We start from the raw sequence: 23,836 nt of genomic DNA on the forward strand, positions 1-23,836 counted from the left end.
ATAATACGGGGAAAAAATTCCAGAAAGTTCCAGAAAGCAAAACTTGAATATGCTTTATGTGCCTGCAACTCTTTACATAGCATTTTCATTTTATTGGGTATTACAAGTAATGTAGAGATGATTTAAAGTATATGGGAGGATGTACATAGGTTATATGCAAATATTGCACCATTTTATATAAGGAACTTGAGCATACGTGGATTTTGGTAGGTATCCACAGTGGTCCTGGAGCCAGTGCCCCTGGATTCTGAGGGATTACTATGCTAAATCTCCCGGTGTTGAAGGCTGGACACAACCTGACTCTGGCTATTTCTCCGGCCCCATGAGCCTCATCTTTCCCATTGCTCCCTTGCTCCCTCCTCTCCAGGTGGTTGTTTTTAGAACCCATCAGCCTGTTCCCTCTTTAGATTTCTTTCCTTTCTGTTCCATCCACATAAAATGCTCTTTCTACCATCTTGCCTCTCTCACTTCATTCAGGTCACGGTCCATAATGTCCTCTCCTCCCAGAGGCCTTCCTTGACCCCTCGTCTAAAAGCATGGAGATACGAGTGTCATCCCCACGAAGTCTGGCTGAGCTCCACAGAAACAGGAGTGAGGGCCAAAGAGAACATCAGGGAAGGGATGAGAAGGGGAAGAGGACCCAAGGGAGGAGCACAGAGTCAGAGACTCAGGAGAGAGAGAAGTAAGATGTCCTCTTTCGGAGAGGGGTACTGAGGTCAGGATGCCCCTGGATTAAGATCATCTCCTTTCAGGGGCCCTGAGGCCACTCTGCATGTGCTTAGGATGCAGATCTTAAGGAATGTTGGGTGCCATGCTTTATTTTTCCCAACTGCAGATATTCATATTACTGGCCCAGGATGGAACCAGGTGACAAGCCTCTGGGGAAGGGGAAATGAAAACCAAACAGTGGTGCTTTTTGTTTCTCTGTCTCTACTCCAACAAAGACTCCTTTCCCTCAAGGGCATGGTGTCAGAATCTACAGAGTGATAATGAGATATTCCAGGAACGTTTCTGGAGAACCTAGGGGCCCTTTGCTCTTTCCCCAACTAGACCAATCTGAATGACAGTCTCCTGGCTAAAATACTTAAAAGTCCTAAGAGGAAGAAGGAAGTGTATGAATGTATGTGATGTGGTACAGAAAAGGAGGAAGTTGGGGCTGGGTTATTTCTTGAGGTGGTATAGTGTAACTTTGAAGAGCCTGGTTTGGGATTCTGACACCCAAATCCAAGTCTGACCTTTACCGGATGTGTCATTCCAGCTTTCTCATCTCTAAAATGGTAATCACAATAGTGTGTGCCTCTTAGGGTTGCTATGAGGCACACAGTGTCAAGTACACTACACGGATTCCATATATGTTTATTGAAATGGAATGCAATCTTTAAAACTGTGTCATGGTGACTCTGTACATCCAGCCATTTCCTGTGGAATTTATGTGCATGATCCTCTTTTCCTTGCTGATTGGAAATAATCATCATATGGTTGTGTCTTTCAAAGTGCATTCTAATAGGATCTGTATCAGTCATGCTTCTCCAGACAAGTAGAACCAGTAGGAGATATCTATATGTATGTATCTATATCTATATGCATATCTATAGATACAGATAGAGAGAGAGAGAGATTGATAGATTTCAAGGAATTGGCTTACTCAGTTGTGGGAACTGGCAAGTCAGAAATCTGTAGGGCAGGCGCACAGGCTGGAAACTCGGGCAGGAGCTCATGCTCCAGTCCAAAGGAAGAATTTCTTCTTTTTCAGGTAAACCTTAGGTTTTTGCTACCACAGATTGGATGAGGCCTACCCAGGTTATAGAAAATAATCTCCTTAAAGTCAACTGGCTGTAGATGTTAACCCTATCTACAGAATTCCTTCCCAGCAACACCTAATGTTCGATTGAATAATTGGGTACTATAGTACAGCCTCGTTGACACAAAACTAACCATCAGTGTATCCATACCCTACAACTTATATGGACTCTCAAAGAAAGGGAGACACAGTGCCTATGAGGCTATAGATAATAGGGGATGAAATGAGCCTCCCAGGAAGTAGATGGTGAAGACCCTATAAGGATTTCCTGCTGTACTAAGACTAAAAGCCAAAGTGCTAACTGAGTGCTGCAGGGTCCTGTGATCTGGCTCTGCCCCCACCTCACCTCTCAGAACTTATCTCCTACTTCTCTCTCTAGGTCACACCCCACTCCAGCCTCGCTGGCCTCTTAATTCTAGAACTCTCTTCCCCTTGATATGTACTTAGCTAATTTCCTCAGTTTCTTCAAGTCTTTGCTTGAGTCTCTTCTCAACAAGATCACAGTTCTCCCCAACCTAACAATCCCACCTACCCTTCTCCTTTTTTCTTTTTTCCATAGCACTTACCACCTTCTATACAACTTACTTATTTAGTTCATTTATTTACTGTTTACTCCCTCCTCTAGAATATAGACTTCTCAGTAGGGATCTTTGTGTGTTTTGATTACGAATGTATTTCAAGCCCCTAGAACAGTGTCTGGCATATGGTTGAGGCCCAAGAAATACTAATTCAGTAAATGAAAGAGAAAGATAAAGAAGGGCGGTGCTACTCAAGAACTGATAGGGTGTGGTTAGGGCAGCTGAGTTGAACGACTCCAGGGGTGCCATTCACATAGATTGCAATATGAATAAACATCCCTGGTGTTGTGCAACACAACAGCTCCTTAAAATAGATGAACTGATGAGTGGGGCAGGGGGAGTGGTTGTTCAAATTCCATTTCTTTCTATAAAGAGCAGTAAAGGCTCCATAAAGGGCAAGTCCTTGTTGTCCTCTAAGGGCAGGTGTTAAAATGGATTGACATTTTTTAACCTTTTTTATCCCTGTGAAAGGATAAAAATCCAAATTGTTCTTAAGAAATGAACTTCATGTAACCATTTATTATTATGAGGTCTGAAGGGAGACATAATGAGAAATGGTTACATGAGGTTCATGTCATAAGGACAATTTGGCTTTTGTAATTCCTTATTTCTACAATTCATTTCCTCTTCTCATAACCAGAAAAATCTCAGCTCTTCTATAATCAGGATTCTTAGAGAATCTTCTCATCAGGATTCTTAGTGGTTCCAAAGTGTGGTTCCCAGATAACAGCATTATCATGACCTGGGAACTTTCCAGAAATGAACTGCAGACCCAATGGATCATTAGCTCTGCATTGGAGCCTGCAGGTGATTCTGATGCATGTCCAGGTTTGAGAACCACAATTAGAGACCATCCCCGTTGAAGAACTTTCCTCTTTCTTTTTTATATTCCTAGGAGCTAAGAAGATGTTGTTTTATATAAATAATTGGGTTTCTTACTCCAAATATAAAACCATAGTATATTGAAAGATATCCCTCCCAGGAGATTCTGCTGTGTGCCTCCTGCTTCACCCATTTGACAATTCCTGGACTAGAGAATGTTTAAAAGCCTTAAATGATCTGGAGGGCCTTTTCCTGGTCTAATAATCTGGGAGGGAGAGAGGGATACTAAATTTGCATATCATTACTGCATTTCTAAGCATATGGCCCTCCTTCGGAAATTTTGCATAAGGTGCTTGAGGACCTTCTGCAAAAAAAAAAGTCCTCAAGGCTTACTTAATTTAAGAAGCACTTTCTAGAACCATGTCTAGTCCCAGAGAAAACCAAATTAACTCTCACCACAAAGCTGTATGGAATCACACTCTTGGAACACATGAATACTTGTCACAGCTAAGGAAGAATTGCCTGCCTTTGGATCCAGGAGTAACCATGGCTGTGAAATGCCTTAGAAAGACCTCATCAGTACTCATATCTGTAAAACCCTAGAATAGTTGGTAATAGAAAGCAGAGAGATGTTCATGTCTACTCTTAGTAGAACATGTGGGCCCCAGATCACATTTTAACGATGAAAGATAAATTAAAAGTGATCACCAGAACTCATTCTAAGCCTTGATTTTTTTCCAGTTTTTCTTACGTGGCATGTGTTAGGTTAGTACCAAAATAACAAACATACCTTCCAAAGCCCCTGAGAGGGTTAGGCATTAACTCAGATAGTCTTGGTCAGACATTCCAATATGGCTAAGCTGAGGAAATTATGTCTTGTTCACGACATGTGTTAAACGCTTCTTCCCTATACTTAGGGTCACTGTGCCCTTTTCATATTCTTGGACTAAGACCTGGACATGTGTTTGTCTCTTCATGAAGCTTTTTCAGTTCCAAGAAATACTGCTCTCTAAATAGTAACTTACTGTTGTTTTGTACCTGTGTGTATGTTTTTCTTTCTGATCAGAGTCATTGTCGGTCGTGTGCTCGTAGTGTTTAACAACCAGCTTTCCAGATGAAAAAGCCCCAGTTTGTAGCATTTGTCAATTTCCATAAATGTGTAAATGCTATCACCATGACCAATTTCAAGCTATCAATATGACATCACTGCAAGTAAAGTTTGGAAAAAGTACACACAATTGGTATTCTTGGATTGGTGCAAGCCAGCTCCAACATGTCATTGGAATGTAGAAAATTTGGAAAGCAGAGGAAAGGATAAAAAGAAAACAGAGGAAATCAATTCATGATATTGCTGCTAAGAACAAAAATCACTTTTAATATTGGATTACATTTCCTTACAGTATTTTGTCTTTGTTTTAATGTAATTGTTATCATTTTGTATACATAATTTTGTGTTTTGCTTTTATATTCATGAACATCATTTTAATGGTTGTATAATATTCCATCAAATTAATGTAACAATAATGCTATATATCAAACTAGAGCACTGGGTATAAATCTTCCTTCACCTTTCTGGCTATTTCCTTAAGGCGAATTCTAAGAACAAATGATTTCAATTATGGGTCTTGAAAAAAATGTTCCCAAGTACCATTTGGAGAGTTTGAAACAGTATACACTCCACCCAACAGTGTTTAAGAATGCTTCTCTCACTCTACCTTCACTACAACTACTTCTTTTTTAAAGCGTTGGATAATTTGATAAGTTCTTCTTTTTTTAATATGTAGAATATTTATTTATTTATTTTAACATTTTTATTGGAGTATAACTGCTTTACAATGGTGTGTTAGTTTCTGCTGTATAACAAAGTGAATCCGCTATACGTATACATATATACCCATATTCCCTCCCTCTTGCGTCTCCCTCCCACACTCCCTATCCCACCCCTCTAGGTGGTCACAAAGCACTGAGATGATCTCCCTGTGCATTGCAGCTGCTTCCCACTAGTGAGGTGGATGGACCTAGACTCTGTCATACAAAGCGAAGTGAGTCAGAAAGAGAAAAGTAAATACCGTATGCTAACACCTATATATGGAATCTAAAAAAAAAAAAGGTTCTGAAGAACCTAGGGGCAGGACAGGAATAAAGATGTAGACGGAGAGAGTGGCATGGACATATATACATTACCAAATGTAAAATAGATAAGTTTTTAAAAAAGGTTTAGCATTGCATTTCTTTACAATTGTGCCGAACATTATGTTTATTTTCATTTCTATTTCTCCTTTTTAAAAATTTTTGTTCATGTCAAGGGCTGCATAGTGAGTCAGTCCCCTCCTAGGAGATTCTGCTGTGTGCCTCCCTCCTCACTCATTTGATAATTCCTGGACTAGGGAATGTTTAGGATCTTTAAATGATCTGGAAGGCCCTTTTCTGGTCTACTCATCTGGGAGGAAGACAGAGAGGGACACTAAATTTGCTCCCTCTCTCCCCCACTTACATCTCGGCTTTTTTCTGTTTCTCTACTCCAAGCCAGACTCCCTCCACTTCTGCCTTACTATCCCTCAGATAATCCAGGCACACCACAGAGCAACAGGTTCTTCCCCCATATGTCTGCAGGACTCACTCCCTCACTTCTATCAAGGCTTTTTACCAGTGCCATCTCCAACAGACTTTCTCTGATCCCCCTGTGTCAGGTTGCCATCCCTCATCCCTACTCACTGTCTCCCTTCCCTGAGTCACTCTTCTCTATAGCATTTATCACCATCTGCTATGCATTTATTTTACTGTTCATCATCTGCTTCCCCTCTAGGGTATAAGTTCCATAAGACAGTATCTCTAGAGTCTAGAGGAGCATCTAATGCTCAATAAATAATTGTTGAATGAGACTCAAGCTCTGTATCTAAAGGGTTGGTTGTATCTTGATGAAGACAAAATCAATTTATATGTTCTCTTTAAACACTGAAGATAACTATTTGCAATATCTGTAAGAAATATATTTCTACATTTTTTGAAGATATTATGTTTTTAGACAAACAGAAGTTTGGTATTTTTATGTAACTAAATCTTCCATTGTGATTTTTTTCAATTCAAATTACACTTATAAAATTCTTTTTCATAAAGAAATTAGATAACTTTGCACCCGTACTTTATTCTGCCATTTTTATGGCTCTTTAATATACAAAGAATTAATTTTGTTATTGTGATAAAATGAAGTCTAATTTTTTAATGTGACCTACTGTTGAGATAGTTTGTTGCTTGTAATGACTTTGCTTTTTCTTGTTACCATGTTCCATATTTTAAAATTTAACTTGTGTATTTTCCTCTCATGTAAAATCTACAGGTATCAAATCTCAATGGACATTCTTAATTATCTCTAAGATATTTTCATGATAGTATCTCTGTATTTTAAAAGCACTTTACGGAGGGGGAGGTGGTGGTGGGATGAACTGTGAGATTGGGATTGACATATATACACTAATATGTATAAAATAGGTAACTAACAAGAACCTGCTGTATAACAAAATAAAATTTAAAAAACTAAAAGAAAAAGCGCACTTTACAATACAGACTAAATGCACGTGAGTTTGTTTTTGTTATCACTACAAGTTCTGATAGGATACAGAGCAAATGAAAGAAAATATAATAGGAAGTTGGGTTCCCAGAAGTGGAAATATCAAGGACTGAAGTAAAATCTGCCTCTAGCCACATTTTTCCTGAAACACCTGCCAGGTGTTATTAGAATTAGAAAGCTGACCCTTTTATTGACTCTGTAAGTCCCATGCCTAACCTGTAGTTGTTGCTTGATAAATATTTGTGGACTGAATTGCCTGAGCCTTACAGCATGATAGCCTTTCCAGAAAAGTATTCCAAGGAATCGCCTTCCTTTTCCATCTGTCTTCTGTTTTCTCGTTCTCTTAGCTGCGGTCCAGTGCAGAGCTCCATCCTGACCTGCTCACAGATTGCCTCACCGTGCAGCCCCTGCAGCCCGCCACTTCCCCACGAGATGCTGCCGATAGGGCGGTGGGATGCTCCCCAGGGCCCGGGCCTGACCTCTATCCAGGTAATGTCAGCAAAGGCAGACCCAGCCACATCAACTACCCTTCTCTAGGCCCTTCACTTTGGTTAATGGAAATGCACACATAAAAATGCTTCTAAGATCATCTGTATTTCACTTTATCAGTAGACTGCAAATTATCCCCCTCCTGTCCTCCGCATTTGATTCCTGAGCTGGGTTTGGCAGCAGACTGTTTTTTCTCATAAAGAAACAAAGTAAAATAATGCAGTAACTCTTTAGGTTCTGGACTTCTGCCAAAAGTTCAGTGTACCCAACCCTCCCAGGTATCTTAAATTTATTAATTTGATTTAGACTCAAAGGAAATGTTTTCCCTTATGGAACAGTCATTGTTGTCTTTGCATTGTAAAAGGAAGCCCCAGGTCTCTAAGAAAAAATTTCACATCAGTAAATCAACTTGTAAGAATGTCCATTAATGTTTGTCAACCACTGGGGGAGTAGGGTTGGGGTGGCACTCCCAGAATAGCTTCCTTCTGCCTAGGTTTGAATAATAGATGACTCTCCATCTAGAAAAATGTTATGTATGCAGTGAAAAATGAGAAAGGATTAATATGCAATAAGGATGTTATTTTTTTCATTTACTTTCTTAGCCTGGATTTGTGTGCATTTTCTACTCTCTATAATGGTGATATACTTGCGCAAACATGATTGGTTAGTCATCCTCATATATGGAAAGCTCTTACTGTCATGCTATGAACATGAAAGCAAAAGTCCCACCAGCTCCACATTCCAGACAATGGGAATTTTCTGTTTTCTGTGAATTACAAATTCTTCTCCCACTCCATCTGGTTCCAGAGCCAGGTTTTGGCAGCAGATTGCTTTTTCTTTTTAAAACTCCTAATAAGCCGTAAAGAATGAAGAATTTACTGATGCATAACAGTGGAATAGGAGAAAGACAAGCTTGTATAACTTTTTAAACTTCACAGTTCTCAGCTGATCCAAATGCAGGGGAAAAGGCATTAAGCAAATATTTCAAGGGGGTCAGAGTCATCAAGACATCCTTAGTGTTGTCCCAGTGTTGGTAGCCCTTTATCAATTGCTTTGGGTACTTATTCTTGGAGAAAACAAGGCCTCAGCTTTTTGAGACCATAGGAGATTAGATTAAAACTTATTTGAAAGGCTGACCAAACCTGACAGAGACTTTGGGTGCAGGTACACATAACACATGAAATATGCCAAAGTACAATGTTACCAGCACCCAAATATTTTATATTAGATATATACATGAAAAAGTGTGACTAGCTTTTGTTTGTACATATGTCTGTTTGATTTGCCAAACATTTGATATGTGAACATTTATTCTAGCACATTAAATTAGCAATCAGTTTAAAACAGCCTTTAGGGCATTTCCCTACTTATTTAGTCCATAAATCCATGATCTTACTATTATAAATAGCTGGAACCCAGCAATTAGAGAGTAAGAGCTAACCAGAATTGATTGAAAAATGATCCAACATCCAATATAAAAAAATATGGTGATGGGCTGGTCTTGTTGCATTTAAACTTCTTGGAAATGGATTTGGGAAGCCATGGTATCTTTGTCTATGAGAAGCATTAGTACCTTTGCTGTATGTGGCATACAGTATATGGCTCACTTTCAAAACTTAGGAGTCACATTCGTCTTGATATGTGCTTTTGGGTGTCTGGTAGTATTGTTTAAGTTTTTTTAAGAGGTTTAGTTTGAAACGGCTTTGTCATTCCAGACAGAATTCCTCTTTTTGTTCATGATGCTTTTCTGCATTTGATCTTCAAAACAAGCTGTTAGCTTTGAGCCTCTAACTGTAGCAGGCGAGCTGCCAGAGCAGACGAGGAGCCTAGGTTACCACGGCGTCAACAGAGCATCTTCACATTGACTCGAATTTTCTGTGGCTCTGGGAATATTGGAAACAGGCAGGTGGCCATCTTGCTTAACTTTGTTCCTAGAATTTTACTTCTCTAGTTAGCTTTTAAGTATGAAAGTTTATCTGGCCTGCTTCTTTCTTTATTCCTGCTTCCTTCAGGCTCTATTTTACTTTCTTTGCTCTTGACTTTTTTTTTTTTTTTAGTTGATTATGTTCTCTGTTTTGCTGAGTAGGCAACAAACAGAGCAGAACAAGGCAGTGAAACTAAAACAAAAATTTTCAGCCTTCCTTTTATAGTTCTAGAAATGCAGTTACCAGCAGTGCATGTTCACACCAGTTTCAGACCTGTGCTAAAGATTGATGGAAAGAAACTAAACAGCAAAAAATACCGAAAGAAAAGGAAGCTGTTCATCAATTAGTTAAATGTAAAATCTGAAGTGTTAAGGTAATTTGATGAAGATTAAGAGTTGGCTAAATGGCAAAAAGAATTTGGAGTCGTTCCCTTAAAATTCTATTATACAAAATCAAGAAAATATTTGTTTAAAGATTGTCAAGAACTTATACCTATAAGTGCTAGTAAATTGATTTATCATAAAAATATTTTGATGGAAACTTGTTGAGTGTATATGGGTGCAAAGGATCAAAAATAGTTTAGCATGAATATCATGATTTTTTTAGAAGCCACAAGGACTGGGGACTTGTGGTTTGAAGAAGTCATGGTTTCGAAATGGAAATTTTTAGTGGCTAGGAGACAGTGATTTGTAAGATTCCAAGGTAGGAATAGTTTGCAGAGCATTAAGGTGAACGGGGAAGATGGCAGTTCTGACACATACGAGTCTTGCAAGTCTCCTAACATATTGGCTTCCCTTATTGAAGCAAACTTTTCAGTTGATAAGACAGAGTTTGACTGGAAAGGATTGCACGAAAAGACTTTTATTTCTTTGGAAGAAAATAGTGCCCCAGGTTAAAGCAGCCAAATATTACTTGAGGTCACACTGAGGAAGATTTTAAATTGAGGTGTTTACTTATCTACTATTCTGAAAAACCCAGGGCTCCCCACCACCGCTCCTGGGTTAACCTGAGAGTAATTTTGTGATCTAACAGGGAGGCCAGGGCAGTGATGAGTAATTCTCAAGGTTGGCTCACTTATATCTTCTGTGCTTTTGTTCAGAAGTTCTGTAACCCAGATAGATAATGCCCCAGGCCAGCCTGTAAATTTAGGTGATTTATCTGGTAATCTGAGGGAGGAGTATTTCATAGCCAGTAGATCAAGGTGTGAATGCCACACTCAAGCCTAAATGCCTGTGTAGATCTTCTCATCAGCGCCCTCGATGAGCTAATAAAGTGGATAAGCCTATAATTAGTGAGTCTGCAATATCATGGGCAGCCTGGACCAGTGCCTGGTCTTGGCAGAGAGTCCATTCAGTAACAAAGCATGCTCTGGGGAAGAATTTCTGTCCCGTGAGTGATCAAAAAAATTACATCTCCCTCCAAACTGAAACTGTACTACAGACTCAATAAAACATGGCCTTTGCAAATGCCCTTAGCCATGAAGACATCATAGAGGCCAGTGTGGTTGAGATATTTGAGTCCCACAGAAACCACCCATGAGGTGAAGAGCTAATGCAACTGGAACAAGGAAATCTGCAAGAATGGGGGGGATTTTATTGTTACCACTTCTATCAGGTTATAAAATAATGATGTTTTAGAGCTTATAAGTCCTATTGAATTATCCCAATTTTGAATGTAACTAGATTTTTCAGGAGAAAAAAATGTGTTATGTTCAGATATCATAGGGCATTGTAGAAAAAAATCAAAGACTTGTTTAGGACAGGAATTTTTGAAGCCGTGTAATAGTCGGTCCTCCGTATCTTCAGATGCAGAACTCAAGGATACAGAGGGACTTCAGCATCCAAGGATTTTGGTATTTGCACGGGGGTCCTGGAACCAATCCCCCAAGGATACTGAGGGATGACTGTATTGTCATTCCCTTCCCTTCACCTCGTTACTGGAAAATGAAAGCTTCTCTCTTACAATATCATCACTTATTTTTTTACAATATCATCACTTTTTTAATATATAGCACTGTATTAAATCCATACAATATTTAGCATACTTCAAGAAATAGTTAATGTTTCATTTTAATGTAATAGCTAATGTTTCATTTTAATGCATGGTATATGTTTTAATGCATTTTCTACATTCTTGAGTTGAGTATATTTGCTATCTTGGGACAGCTTGCAGAGTTTCAGGGGCTAGAAATAGTTTCATATAAATGTGCCTCATATAGTCTACTCTCAAAAAGTGGTTGTTAATTCAGGGACTTTATTAGAAGGTTCTAAATTGGCACACAAATTTCCCAATAGGTTAAACTTTATAGGAGAATTGTGAAGATCGAATAACATGATCTATGTAAAAGTCCTTAAGAGGGCATAGTGCACTGTAAAAAATGCAATAGTTATTAATTGCATTATTTTCAAAAGCACTGCTTTGTTTAGAATTCACAAGAGGTGAAAAAGGGACAGAACAATTTGGAACTGGTGTTGGACCAACACTAATGGGCCAACACCAAGAAGGAGGCAGATACTGGGGTTACAGAAAGGATTTAAAGGAAACATTTGGCAATAAAGTCATTGTCAAGTCTCTTTGATGTTGCCTTGAACTGCTGTCAAAATCTTGCATTGTTTTTGTAACGTCTCTTGTGTCTGTGGTTTGTCCACAGATTGCATTGGATCCGTGAGGGTAGGAGCAAGCCTCATCCTTCTCTGTTGTAGGCACTGATAGCTTTAACCTATAGATTTAGCCCTCCCTGCCCCTGAGCCCATCCTTTAGTATGCATTATGTCACCTGAAAGACTTATGAGAATAGGCTGCTGGGCCCCACCCCCAGAATTTCTGATTCAGTAGGTCTGAGTGAGTCACAGAATTTGAACTTTTTGCCAGGTATTTCTAACAAGTTCTCAGGTGACACTGGGTGTTGCTGGTCCAGGGACCACACTTTGTAAACCATTGCTCCGGGATCATAAAGTGTGGGAATGTGACTTTTAGCAAAACATGATCCGAACTTTGACTGGTGGAGTTAAAATAAGAATTGCCCCTAATTAACTAGATGGGGGGAATCCTTTCCCAATGAACACATATAGCAAATCACCACGATGTACACTTTAAATATCTTACAATTTTATATGTCGGTTATACCTCAGTGAAGCTGAAACAAAAAAAGAAGTATTTAAAGATGAAGCAAATTTATCACGTGAAAACAGCATGGTGGAACTCTGTCCACAAAAGGGAATTTTATGATATTGCTGATATGCTATATATTTATAATGATAAATGGAATAATGCTGCTCTGGTACTTACAATTAAATAATTACAAAGATAATAAAACAGAATCAAATAGTGGGAAGCAAAATGCCCTGCAGTGTATATTTCTGTTTCTTATTATAGTGACCCTATAGATTGATATTAAGCGTGTCCACCCACACCAGAGTTATAATGGCACTGCTCATATCTTGGTTAAGAATAAGATCTTATAACCACCCAACTATAACCAAGTAAGTGTTCAGCATCTATAGTTAAAGGAAATTAAATTCTGATTCCCAGCCAGCACAGGGCACATTTGTATGTATGCAGCTAATGTTAGTGACTTTCTATGTTTACAGGCCGCCTAATTTGGTGCTTCAGTTTTCCATATCCACTTATTCCCTTGTATTCATGTTAGTTTTTCACACAAGATTAAGCTGAATTATTCAGTTATATAGTATGTACAAGTTTTTGCTGTAAAAATATTTTTGTGGTGAGCAAACACAATTCCACACCTTATGGAGGAGGAGAGGAAGGTAGTGAAGCTGGATGATTATAGCTGTGTTCTCCCTGGGCAAAGTCTTCCTTGTCTTTATACAATATTTCTCCTTTCTCTCAATTTATGTTATTTTGTTGACGCTCAGATGGGGTGTGGGAAGGAAAGGTTGGATCTACTTTGAAGTGTACCCCAAGCAGGTCTTAGGAAGCAGACAGATGGCAAGATAGAATTCAGGATAGAATTTGTGGACCGAGGAGCTAGTAGCTTTTGTGATTAGGAAGTTATGGGCCAAACTTCTGGGTCCAAAGTTCTGACTTTCTGTTCCAAGGAAAGAGGGATAGAGGGAGTTATGTCTCTTTCATGTGGAGAATAAACAAAAAAGAAACTGGACATTTTCAAGGTGTTTGTAGCCACAGTGAAAGTTCATTTTTTACATTTGTATGAGCACTGAAAATGAATGTTAGGAATAGCATAAAACTCTAAAGTGAAGGACATTACTGCATTAGCTTCAATATTACTTGTCATGTTTTGCTGTTAACAGTAATAAGGGAGCATACTGCAGGCATCGTATAAAGAGGATTTTGCGGAATTGACCCATTCCAGGCCACCAACAGCACTGACTCCGAAGACTGACTTTTATAGTGTCTTCCTCAATATCGTCAGAGGATTATCTGCTCCTTTCAGGTGCCCTGGCCATGTCTTGAACCATTAACTCTTCTCTAACAGTAGGCATTGATCCATCAGAAGTTACAGCTGCCTCCTTGGGGTCTTAATTTTCCTACCTAAGTTTCAAGGCTGCTCTAGCCTCACTTTCATGACATTGTTTCTAGTTGCTACCTGAGTTTAGCTTCTTGGACTCCAATCCTGTTCTCTCTTAGTGAACTTAGCTGCTCACATCTGGCTTCTGCTCTGACTCTCATCATCACTGATTGCAGAGCTGAGTCCTACCCTAAAGATCTGTTAACACCTAGCAACATCCTAAAAAGCCGGGGATTTATAATCTTCATGGAACCTTTCTCTGGGGATTTAATAAAAGGTCTATTCCCACGTTATAGGAGAGACTGCAGAAAGTAAACTACCCAGTTGACCCTTGAACAATGTGGGTTCAAACTGTGTTGCTGCATTTATACATGGACATTTTAAAATAGTAAATACTGCCATACTACACAGTGTGTGGTTGGTTGAATTCTTGGATGTGGAGGAACTGCGGAGACGACTGCGGATACTGAGGGCCAACTATAAGTTATACCTGAATTAACACCTGCATTGTTCAAGGGTCAACTGTATTCATTATTGAAAAGAAAAGGGGATAAATTCTCATTAGCGTGCATAAGGGTTTGCTCCTCAGACAGGTTCACAGGGATGCTTATCAAGTTTTCTGAGAAATGGACACACTTCATGAAAATGAATTGCATCAGCTGCCCCAGAAGATTTTGCAATTGGTAAATAATGATCTAGGTTCCATAATTCTGAAGTACTAAGACAGTTGGGGGTCATATCTACAGAAGAGTAAGGATAGGCAATATTTAACATCTCTTTTCTTAAGTCACATTACTGGCCACATTTTGTACAAGCCCCCTGATCACTGTGTAGCCAATCTATGCTCAAATAGAACATTTATAAGTGGAAATGTTACTTCTTCCTCTAAGTCAAATTTATTTCCCTCTTACTGAGATAAGTTACTGATCTGACATACATTAAATGACATACAGAGTGCTCAGAACAGTGCCTAGTACACAGTAAGTGTTCAGCATCTATAGTTAATATTATTACTTTTATCCAAATACTAGAAAAATATATATTATGACTCTGCAAAGCAGATAGGAAACAGGTGCCAAAAATTACCCACCACTCCCATTGTTTAAGGAATGGGGAAAATATGGAAGCCTAAACAAATTGTAAATTTAATAAGCATCATTTAGTAGAATAAAAGAAAACTAAAATACAGTCCTTTATATTTTATATTTCAGTAATTTTCCCAGTAGTTCACATAGCATTTTTTAAATTCTACTGTAGGTCTCTAGAGAAAAACAAACTGGAATCAGAAGCCCACTGATTCACTTGGGTGGCAATGCACCCAGAATCACAAAGTCCAAATTCTGTTTTGATGGGTACCAGTGTTTGTGTATTCAAATATAACACCGTTTTTTGTTTGTTTTTGTTATTAATAGGCCAGTGTGCTATGACAGAAAGAACGTGGGGCTAAATCTGAGCCCCAATCCTGCCTCTCCACTCACTGAATGTTTAGTTTGGGGAGATTACCTTTCCTCTTTGTAAAATGGTGGTAAGGTTACTGATTCCATTCTCACTAATTGTGAGAATTAGGTGAGTTCACATATGAGAGTTCAGTACACTCCCTGCCTCTGTTAGATGCTCAATTGATGCTCCTTTTTTTTTTTTCCTTCCTCTTTGCTTAAAAGCTTAGAGAATTACTTAGAAACCAAGTCCATGTCTCTGACAGGGACTAGAACCTCTTCTATCCATTCCTTTTAGTACTGGGTGCTACTACTTGGAGTTTAGAAATAGCTGTCCTGAGATAAATTATTCCTTCTGAGAAGAATTCAAGTCAAGATGAGGACTCAGAACTCCCATATTCTAAGACCCAACTTCAGATCTGTACATTAGACATTTTTTCGGTTGCAATAAAGATTAGAAGTATACTTAGGCTGGTCATTACAGAGTGAAAAGGTACCTGGTTGATAAATGAACTTAATCAACATTGAATCTGTGAGGGTGAGGTAGGTGGAGGAAAAAAGAAATAGGATTGATGACTTTGACCAACACAGTTTTACACAATCATTGTGTTGACCTTGCTGAGGTATAACCTTGGTCCCTCCTAATGTCATTTTGTAAATAGACTCTTCCAGGACATGTCATTTTTCTCAAAATACACTACAAAGTGTCTAGAAAACTATTCTTGACTACTTGCTTACTTCAAATTGCTTTTCCATATTTCAAAACAGTTCTCTAGTCTTTTCATGAGGGTTCTTAGTAGTTAACATGCAACAGCTAATGTATAACACCATGGGTCAAATCTGGCTTGCCTGCCTCCTGTTTTTGCATGGCCTGAGAGTTAAGGAGGGTTTTAAGATTTTTAAATGTAAAATGTAGAAAAGATTTTTAGCCTTTAAGTGAGAACAGTTGCTCAAAGAATTGAGGACATTGCCTCTTGCCTGCAAAGCCTAAAATATTTACTGTCTGGCCCCTTATGGAAAAGGTTTGCCAACCACTGCTTTATATTTACATCTGGGACATTCATCAGTTACTGAGAGAGATCAAGGAAGCTTATGGCTTCCATGTATTTTTTAAAAATATTTATTTATTTACATATTATTTTGGCTGTGCCAGGTCTTAGTTGTGGCATGCCTGCGGGATCTAGTTCCCCAACCAGGGATCCAACCCAGGCCCCCTGCACTGGGAGCGCAGAGTGTTACCCACTAGATCACCAGGGAAGTCCCTGGCTTCCATGTATTTAATCATATTTTGTTTTAAAAATCTTCTAGTACATAACGTTTTGTTGATCCCTGTAATATTTTAGATGTAGCAAATATTTTAGTTTTCTAGTCCATGGGTTTGCAGAGATTTTTATAAGGCCCAGTGCTTAAAACAGATCATAGCAGAGCTGTTTTAGTTGAAGGGATCCAGACTACTTGTACTGCCTATTGCCTAGCATTCCTAGTCCTCCCTTGGGCATTCAGTGGAACCCTGAATGTATTGGCTTTCAAACGGAATTATCAGCAGTAAAGTCCTCACGTTGCAAGCAAACACCTTCAGATGCAGCCTGGGCCATGGTGGGAAGGTGTAAGCCCTCAGTGTTGTGGCTTCCCCTTAGGAAGAAGCTTCCAGAAGATAGGCAAGATGTTGTTCTGGTTCTGATGAGCCCAAGGGTGACAGAGCAATGAGAGGAAGCAGTCATAGTTTAATTCTACCCAGGTCTATTTTTCCTAAAAAGAGAAAAGTCTCAAACCCTTGAATATCCAGGATTATGTTGTCCAAAATCCAGGTCTGTTGTAGATATATGTTAATGTCCAGGAGAAAAGCAAAAAGTTGAAATATTGGGCTTCCCTGGTGGCGCAGTGGTTGAGAGTCCGCCTGCCGATGCAGGGGACATGGGTTCGTGCCCCGGTCTGGGAAGATCCCACATGCTGCGGAGCGGCTGGGTCCGTGAGCCATGGCCGCTGAGCCTGGGCGTCCGGAGTCTGTGCTCCGCAACGGGAGAGGCCACAACAGTGAGAGGCCCGCGTAATGCAAAAAAAAAAAAAAAAAAAAAGCAGTTGAAATATTGAACTTTAGGAACCCATGTGGTCACTTTCCAACAGGAAAGATGCTTACTTCCTCAAAAGTAACTTTCTACCAGCAACAAAGATGCTTGAAGTTCATATAACTGAAGACTGAACTGTCCATTCCACAGGTAGAGAAAAGCCTTTAAATTCCTTGAGAAAGGTTGTATGTGGGCATAAATTCAGGAAAATATGTAAATGACTTATCAGAGTCTATCTTGAAAGTAAACTAGGAAGAAATACTGAGTATCTGAAGGCAAAAATGGGAAGAGTGTCCACTTCATGGGCAAAGTGTGAAAAAAGAAGGAAGGGTTTCTCTGGAGTCACAAGCAAACCAAATTCTTCATCTATGGAGGTTTTCCCAGGGTTAGTGGTAATTGCAGGCTTCGGTTCCCCGCTAGAGCACAGTTCCCCAAAAGGGCTATTGTAACTCCATTGTACAGAGCTAGGAAAGGGAGAGGTGTGCTGGGAGAGTTCAGAGTTGGTAAATCAGCTCTTGAGTTGGCTGAAAGAATATTGCATTAAAAATTGGATTGGCTATCGGTGCTAAAAATCTGTTTCCAGAAAGCCTTCTCTGTGAAATGTTTTCAGAAGTCACATGAAATTAGAGTGGGTGGAGTTGTCTCAGCAGTATCTGAAAGGGAGGAAACATCTTTTGTGGTTAACATGCTACAGGTAGGAGATAGCTAAGGGATGAATAATGAGGAGTTGGAGAACCCAGTATGTTTTTTTACTAAAATTTTTGGTTTTTTGACTGAGTCGGACTTTATTTCCAGAAAAAGAGATGAGGAACTTTCCTGTAAGAACTTCCAGGAATGGTTGTCCATTCCTGCTCCATCTTTCTTCTTTCTTTCTGCTCTCCTACTCTGCTCAGAATGGGATAACATAACACACAGATGCAATACTGGATTTTTTTCAGAGTAGTCTGAGTTGTTTGCTGGTTCAAATTATTTTAATGACTTTCTCTATAACTAACTCTCTGCGAGCGAATAAGTGTGTAGGTTGGGAAGTGAAGGAAAGAAAGCTAAGGTATGAGATTTGAGGTTAGATATGTCATGCATTGTCTGGAAAGACCCAAGAGGGCTACGTGAAATGCTGGTCCCAGAGAATTTGAGACAGCTGCCAGGTGATGCCATTCTACTTGTAACTAACTGTCTTTGTTCTGAAATGCAGATGTTTTAGAAGCTTTTCCTAACATGAAGTTAATTACACCTGGTGTTTCAGAATGTTTGATGGTAACCTTTGGCATTTACATGCATGATGTCAGCCATTATCTTCTAGTTGTGTTGCCATGTATTCCAGACAGGCATGTAAGCATGTATCCTCTTCCAAACACTAATAACTTCTTTCCTGGCTATAAATCCAGCTGCATGATGTGGAAATGTAATTGAGCAGCCTACATAGATGTTTGGAGCTCATGTGGGAATATCTATTTGTAAGAGAACCTGAATATTCATGTAACTGTCCAGACATCAATAAACTTTCATTTTACCGTGTTTATTTCTGTTCCCCAGTGAACAGCAGCACTCTTAAGCTCAGAGTTAATAGGCACGTTCTTCAGAGATGTACCCTCTCTTACCTTAATAGGACATCTCCCTAACACATTTGTTTATCGGTTGCCAGGTAGCTCTCCCATCAGGTGACATGAGTATGTTTTCTTTGTCTTAGTGCACAGGTGACAGTTACCATTGTTTGCCATCAATTAGCTTGGGGTAGCATGTCAAGGATGTACAGGTAGTGTCACTTTACTCTGACAGCCACCCGATCCGGTTGAGGAGGGATTGTTTCATTATCCTCTTATCAGGGCTGCTGGATAATGATACTCTACACTGCAAAGTGGGAGAAAAAAAAGACAGGCAGAAAGAATAGATTTTTAGGGATTGGCAATGTTAAAATTATTCATGCCTCAAGGAGAAGGGAAAGATTAGAGAGCTGACAGGGCAAACCCTTAAGAAGCTTCTTTTTCCTAATACAGATGGAATACGGAATGATACCCTTCCTGATGGAGAAAGAGAAGAGGGGGGAAGTGCCCAGACATTAGGAGGAAAGAAAAAGAGGAACTAGCCCCTTCTGCTCATAGCGAGCAGGCAAGGATTAGCTGCCATCTCTCTCCCATTCTCCAATTAACCTCAAATTCAGCCTTCCAAGTGCCCGTACCGGGACCTTTTCCTTGCTAGAAAACTCTCTGGTTTGTGGATTTAGGTCATGAGAGCATTTTCCACTGAACAACAGTGCAACTGAATGGTTTCATGGTGAAATACAAAGTACTGCAGAAGGTATTGGGACACAAGTTTTCATTATTGAGGACCAAAACTCCAGTCACCAACCCCCACCCCCCGCCCCGTGTTGGTCATTTTCTTCAGAATGACTGAAGGGAAGTCTTTTTTTGAATTCTGAAAATTAACCACGGCTGGATCTTTATGCTGTTGGAGAAACAAACAAAAGAAGTGCTGAAAATGTAAAAATACTTCAAGATAAACTAAGCTTCAAGGGGGACAATTGTGTTGACATTTTAGTAACAGCCCATTTTCGCTCCTTAACGAAGTGCAGTCATGCTTGAAAATGACTTATCTTTTAAACTGAAACGCATTATGGGTTGTAACTCAAAGGTGTGTATTACTCATGTAAAATAAAGTACAGCATTTTAACCCTATGAGGATTCTTTCACAGGCCCTGAACACTTTATACCAACTTGCATTAGAAAAGTTGAACAAAAAATGCTTATTATTAGAGAGTACGATGTATATGCTCTTTTGCATTTTAAAATGACTCTAGTTCACAGTTTATATGCATCTTTAGGTAAGAAGCCATTCTTTATTGGAGATTTACCATTTTGGAGCAACATGCCTTTGTCTTCTCCATCCTGTTAATTATAGGAATAATTACAATAATGTAAATAGGCAAGGAATAGCAACAATGGTTTGTCGAGCCCTTAACCATGGTCCAGACATACTTAACACTATGCTAAGTGTTTCCTATATATTGTATAATCCTCCTCGCCATCCTGTGAGGTATTATCCTTATTTAAGATGAAGAAACTGAGCTTAGGTTAAGTGACTTGCCCAAGACACGTTGCTAGTAATTGGTAAAGCTCATTTTCAAACCCAGGTCCATCTGACTCCCAGTGCGTACTCTTTGTTCCTTTAATAACCACCCTGACACTATCGCTCCTGAGTGCCCAATTTCTGGTAGGCCAAAGTAGCTAAAATTTTCATTGCAGTTCAGTCATTTCCTGAATCCTTCCTAGGTTCAAATTTCTCCTGGAGGGAGCCTTGAGGAGGAAAGACAGAGACAAGATTGAGCTCACCATTTGAATGGGGCCTCTAATTCTTTTTTAATATCTCTGTGAAAGCCGACTTAGCCTGATTTCATTGATTAGTTTACCCCTCTGTGCCCAGACCCTGGAAATAATGCCCAAGAGATGAGTAGTGAGCCCATACCTCTTCCCATGTACCAGCCACCAAGCATTAAATGTCATTCCTCTGTGTCCCAACTCTGGCACTGATTATAAGTGAATTCACAATCTGTGGATAATATTGGTTCCCCTTGTCCTATGAGAGCAGGCCCTCTATGAAGTGCAACACCATGGCTTTTCAAGTAATCATAAATGACTCTGAAAGCGTATTTACTGTAACTGCTAGGTGGCAACAGATCTGCCCAGTACTTTTCTTCGTGCATTATTGACAGAGGCAGTGGCCTTTCAGCCTACGACATCAACATCGTGCTCGCTTGTGGTAACAGGTGCATATATCTGATTGCTCATGACGAACCCCTCCCTGCCTTCCTTCTTTCCCACCAGTGGATCGACATGCTCCTGACAAGCATCTGAAATCTTTATTTCAGAAAAAGCCCATCTCCTACCAGCTGTTTGTTTTCCAAACCAAATAATTCAGTTAATTTCTTGCTTGAGTTAATTTTCAGAGCTGGAAAATTTCAGCCACGTTGAGGTCACTTTAGTACTTTTAGGGTGGATAGAAGCAAAAACCGGAATCTACTTTTTGGATCCTAACCAGCATTTTGGTGGTTAAAACTACCCGTGTGCTTTGTGTGTGGTGGGGGAGGAGTGCCTAGTGACTCCAAGCGGCCTTTACAAGTGGAGTGTGCAAGCGTTCTGATACGGTATCAACACTCTTATGCCTTTGTTTTTGCATCCATCTTGCATTTGAGAGGCAATATAGTGTGATGGTTAGAGGCACATGATCTGAAATCAGGTCTCCCAAGTTTGAATTCCAGGTCCACTACTTACCAGCCACAAGACCTACATACGCCAGGTAACCTAATCAAGAACCTGATTAGGCCTCAATTTCCTCAATAGTAAACTGGAGAAAGGTTTGCAAAGTACTAAATAAATGTCATCTATTGAATCTGGGGCATGGGGCAGGCAAGAAGATGAAATACAGCAGAGATATGGTCCAGCACCTACTGCTCAAAGTGCAGTCCCCAGACCAGCAACCCCAGCATTGCCTGGGACTTTGGGAATTTGATAGAAGTTCAGAATCTCAGCACTTGCTGCCTCCAGGACCTAGTGAATCAGAATCAATATTTTCCCCTGGTGAATTGTTTGCAAATTAAAGCTGGAGAAGCAGGATTCTAGCTGCCCGTACAGTTTTGAACAGAAATATGCCCTCCAGTTGACTGTTTTTAATATACCTCAGCCTGACAAGGGAGGTCTTCTTCCCTGCCCTCTAAAACGATGAAAACATAGTCATGAAACAATGCCTATGGTAGCTTTCCCTGTCTCTGGGGATGGGCCTGAGACAAGTAGACTTCATTTCAGGAAGTTTCCTTGCCTGAAAAACTCCTTGCCTTTCTCTAGTCACACAGTGAATACATGACAGCTGAAGTGTCCCCAAGGGTGCCCTGTCCACACCCATTAGATATATAGATTAATTGTTTTCATTTGGATAGAGAGAGTGCTGCCTGTTAACGCAAACTAACCTGAGCCAGTTAAAGGCTCGAGACTAGAATGCCCTGGTCCCAGTAGCTGGTGAGATGGCATCTGGGGACCACACAGATCAACAGATGCTGCTTTGTCAAAATTAAAAAGCCCAGCTGAGTCACCTCCACCTACCTCTATAAGGAGATGGGATGAGGGACTGTAGTGAGCTAAGCCCCAGAGAGAAAGAAAGACTAAAGCAGCAGGGAGGCCAGCTCCTGGTCCTCTGCTGGAAGTAGGGCTCACAAATTCATCTCAAGACCAAGCTTTTATTTCCTTGGGGAGTCCACCATCTCTTAATCACAAAAGCAATAAGAATTTCCAATATGTTGCTCCGCCGTGCCTAATCAGTTCTTCCAGCTGCCAGTCATCAGTGCAGTCTAGAGGCTCACCTAAAAGCCCTCTTCCAGCCTTGAGATCAGCAGTGACCCCTGAGGTGACATAGACGATGAAGGCCGCCCCGTAGGTAGCCTGTGTGTGCTGCCTGATTTGATCACGACAGCTTTGTTAATATTGCCCCAGATGCTGAGGGTTCAGTTCTCCTCCTTATGCTTTGATTGATAGGCCCCATTGTATGCCCCATTAGTGGAGTTTGGAAAATCATTTGGAAGGAAATTTTTCCTTTTGTGAATGACCTTACACTTGCACTCTGACATGGAGATTTTCTTCCTGAGGTTAAAAAAATCACTTGGCAAAGCCTGAGCATCTGTAAGTATTTGTAAGTATTTGTTTTGGTGGGCGGGTCTGTGTGAAGGTCTCAGGTATTTGACTTCAAACATTAAGAGACTAGCGCCTGCCTGGTACAGAGTAAGGGCTGGAAAATTGTGTTTGAATGAATGAATATTCTTAGACTATAGTAAGATAGAATCCTGGATGTATGACTTTGATAGCTGGAAATTCCTAGAAGTCAGTGTAAGTAAGAGGCATTTCCTGTGCCGTAGTGGCAATTTCTAAGAAATGTGGATCTTTGGTAGAGGTCAAAGGCAATCCTGCTGAAGCCACTGATACCTGACTCCAGAGTTTTGTCCATTTTATACGAAGGATATGTGAGATGGGAGTTGGATGAATGTTGGAAAACCATGCTCTATTGTTACTTCCTCTGAATCTCTGGTCATTATATTGGTCCCAGGCAACATCCACAAACATTGCCCTGGACTCTGCATGCAAAGTGCTCTGTGTAGACACTAAATTATAAGCCTCTTCTAGGTTATCTAACCAGAAGAGAATTTGTCTTACGTTTCTCATCCCATTTGTTAGAATATAGAGGCAAGTCCCAGGCTTCATTTTGCTGACAGGTAATTTCTTACACCCTACGTAAGAAACTGTTTCATACACATTTTTTATATACTTTAAATTGAACCCTAAAGCCTCCCTTTCTTCCTCTTGTGGGGTCTGCAGTCAAAGGGTCTCTGCCTGTTCCAGTGTCATTCACTGGCTGTAGCAGTGGAAGGAAGGGCTGTAGATGTGTGTTTGACTGTTGGTCAGTCAACACGTGACCTCACCACAGCTGGAGGGCATGTTTCTGAGCCTCCGGCCCTAAACCACACACCTCTTATGTCCCACCTCACATCCTCTTCACCACGTGTTCCTGCCAACGGCCATTGCTATGGCAACCAGGCATAACTTGGCAGCATCCCCTCAACTGCACTGGCTTTCTGTCCCCAGGCTTCTCTGATGCCCTGGCCTTGGACATCTCTGAGAACCTTTA

General features: G+C 40.1%; 1 protein-coding gene across 1 annotated transcript in view; it reads left to right on the forward strand.

Moving 5' to 3' along the window:
- The window catches only part of GLIS3 (GLIS family zinc finger 3), a 520,272-nt gene that overhangs the window by 446,867 nt on the left and 49,569 nt on the right, over nucleotides 1-23,836 (forward strand). Inside the window, exon 8 of the mRNA XM_079927522.1 lies at nucleotides 7,117-7,258. Coding sequence (XP_079783648.1) covers nucleotides 7,117-7,258 — 142 coding nt within the window. The remainder of the gene's footprint in view (nucleotides 1-7,116; nucleotides 7,259-23,836) is intronic.

Source organism: Stenella coeruleoalba, assembly GCF_951394435.1.
Source record: "Stenella coeruleoalba genome assembly, chromosome: 7".
NCBI lineage: Eukaryota > Metazoa > Chordata > Mammalia > Artiodactyla > Delphinidae > Stenella > Stenella coeruleoalba.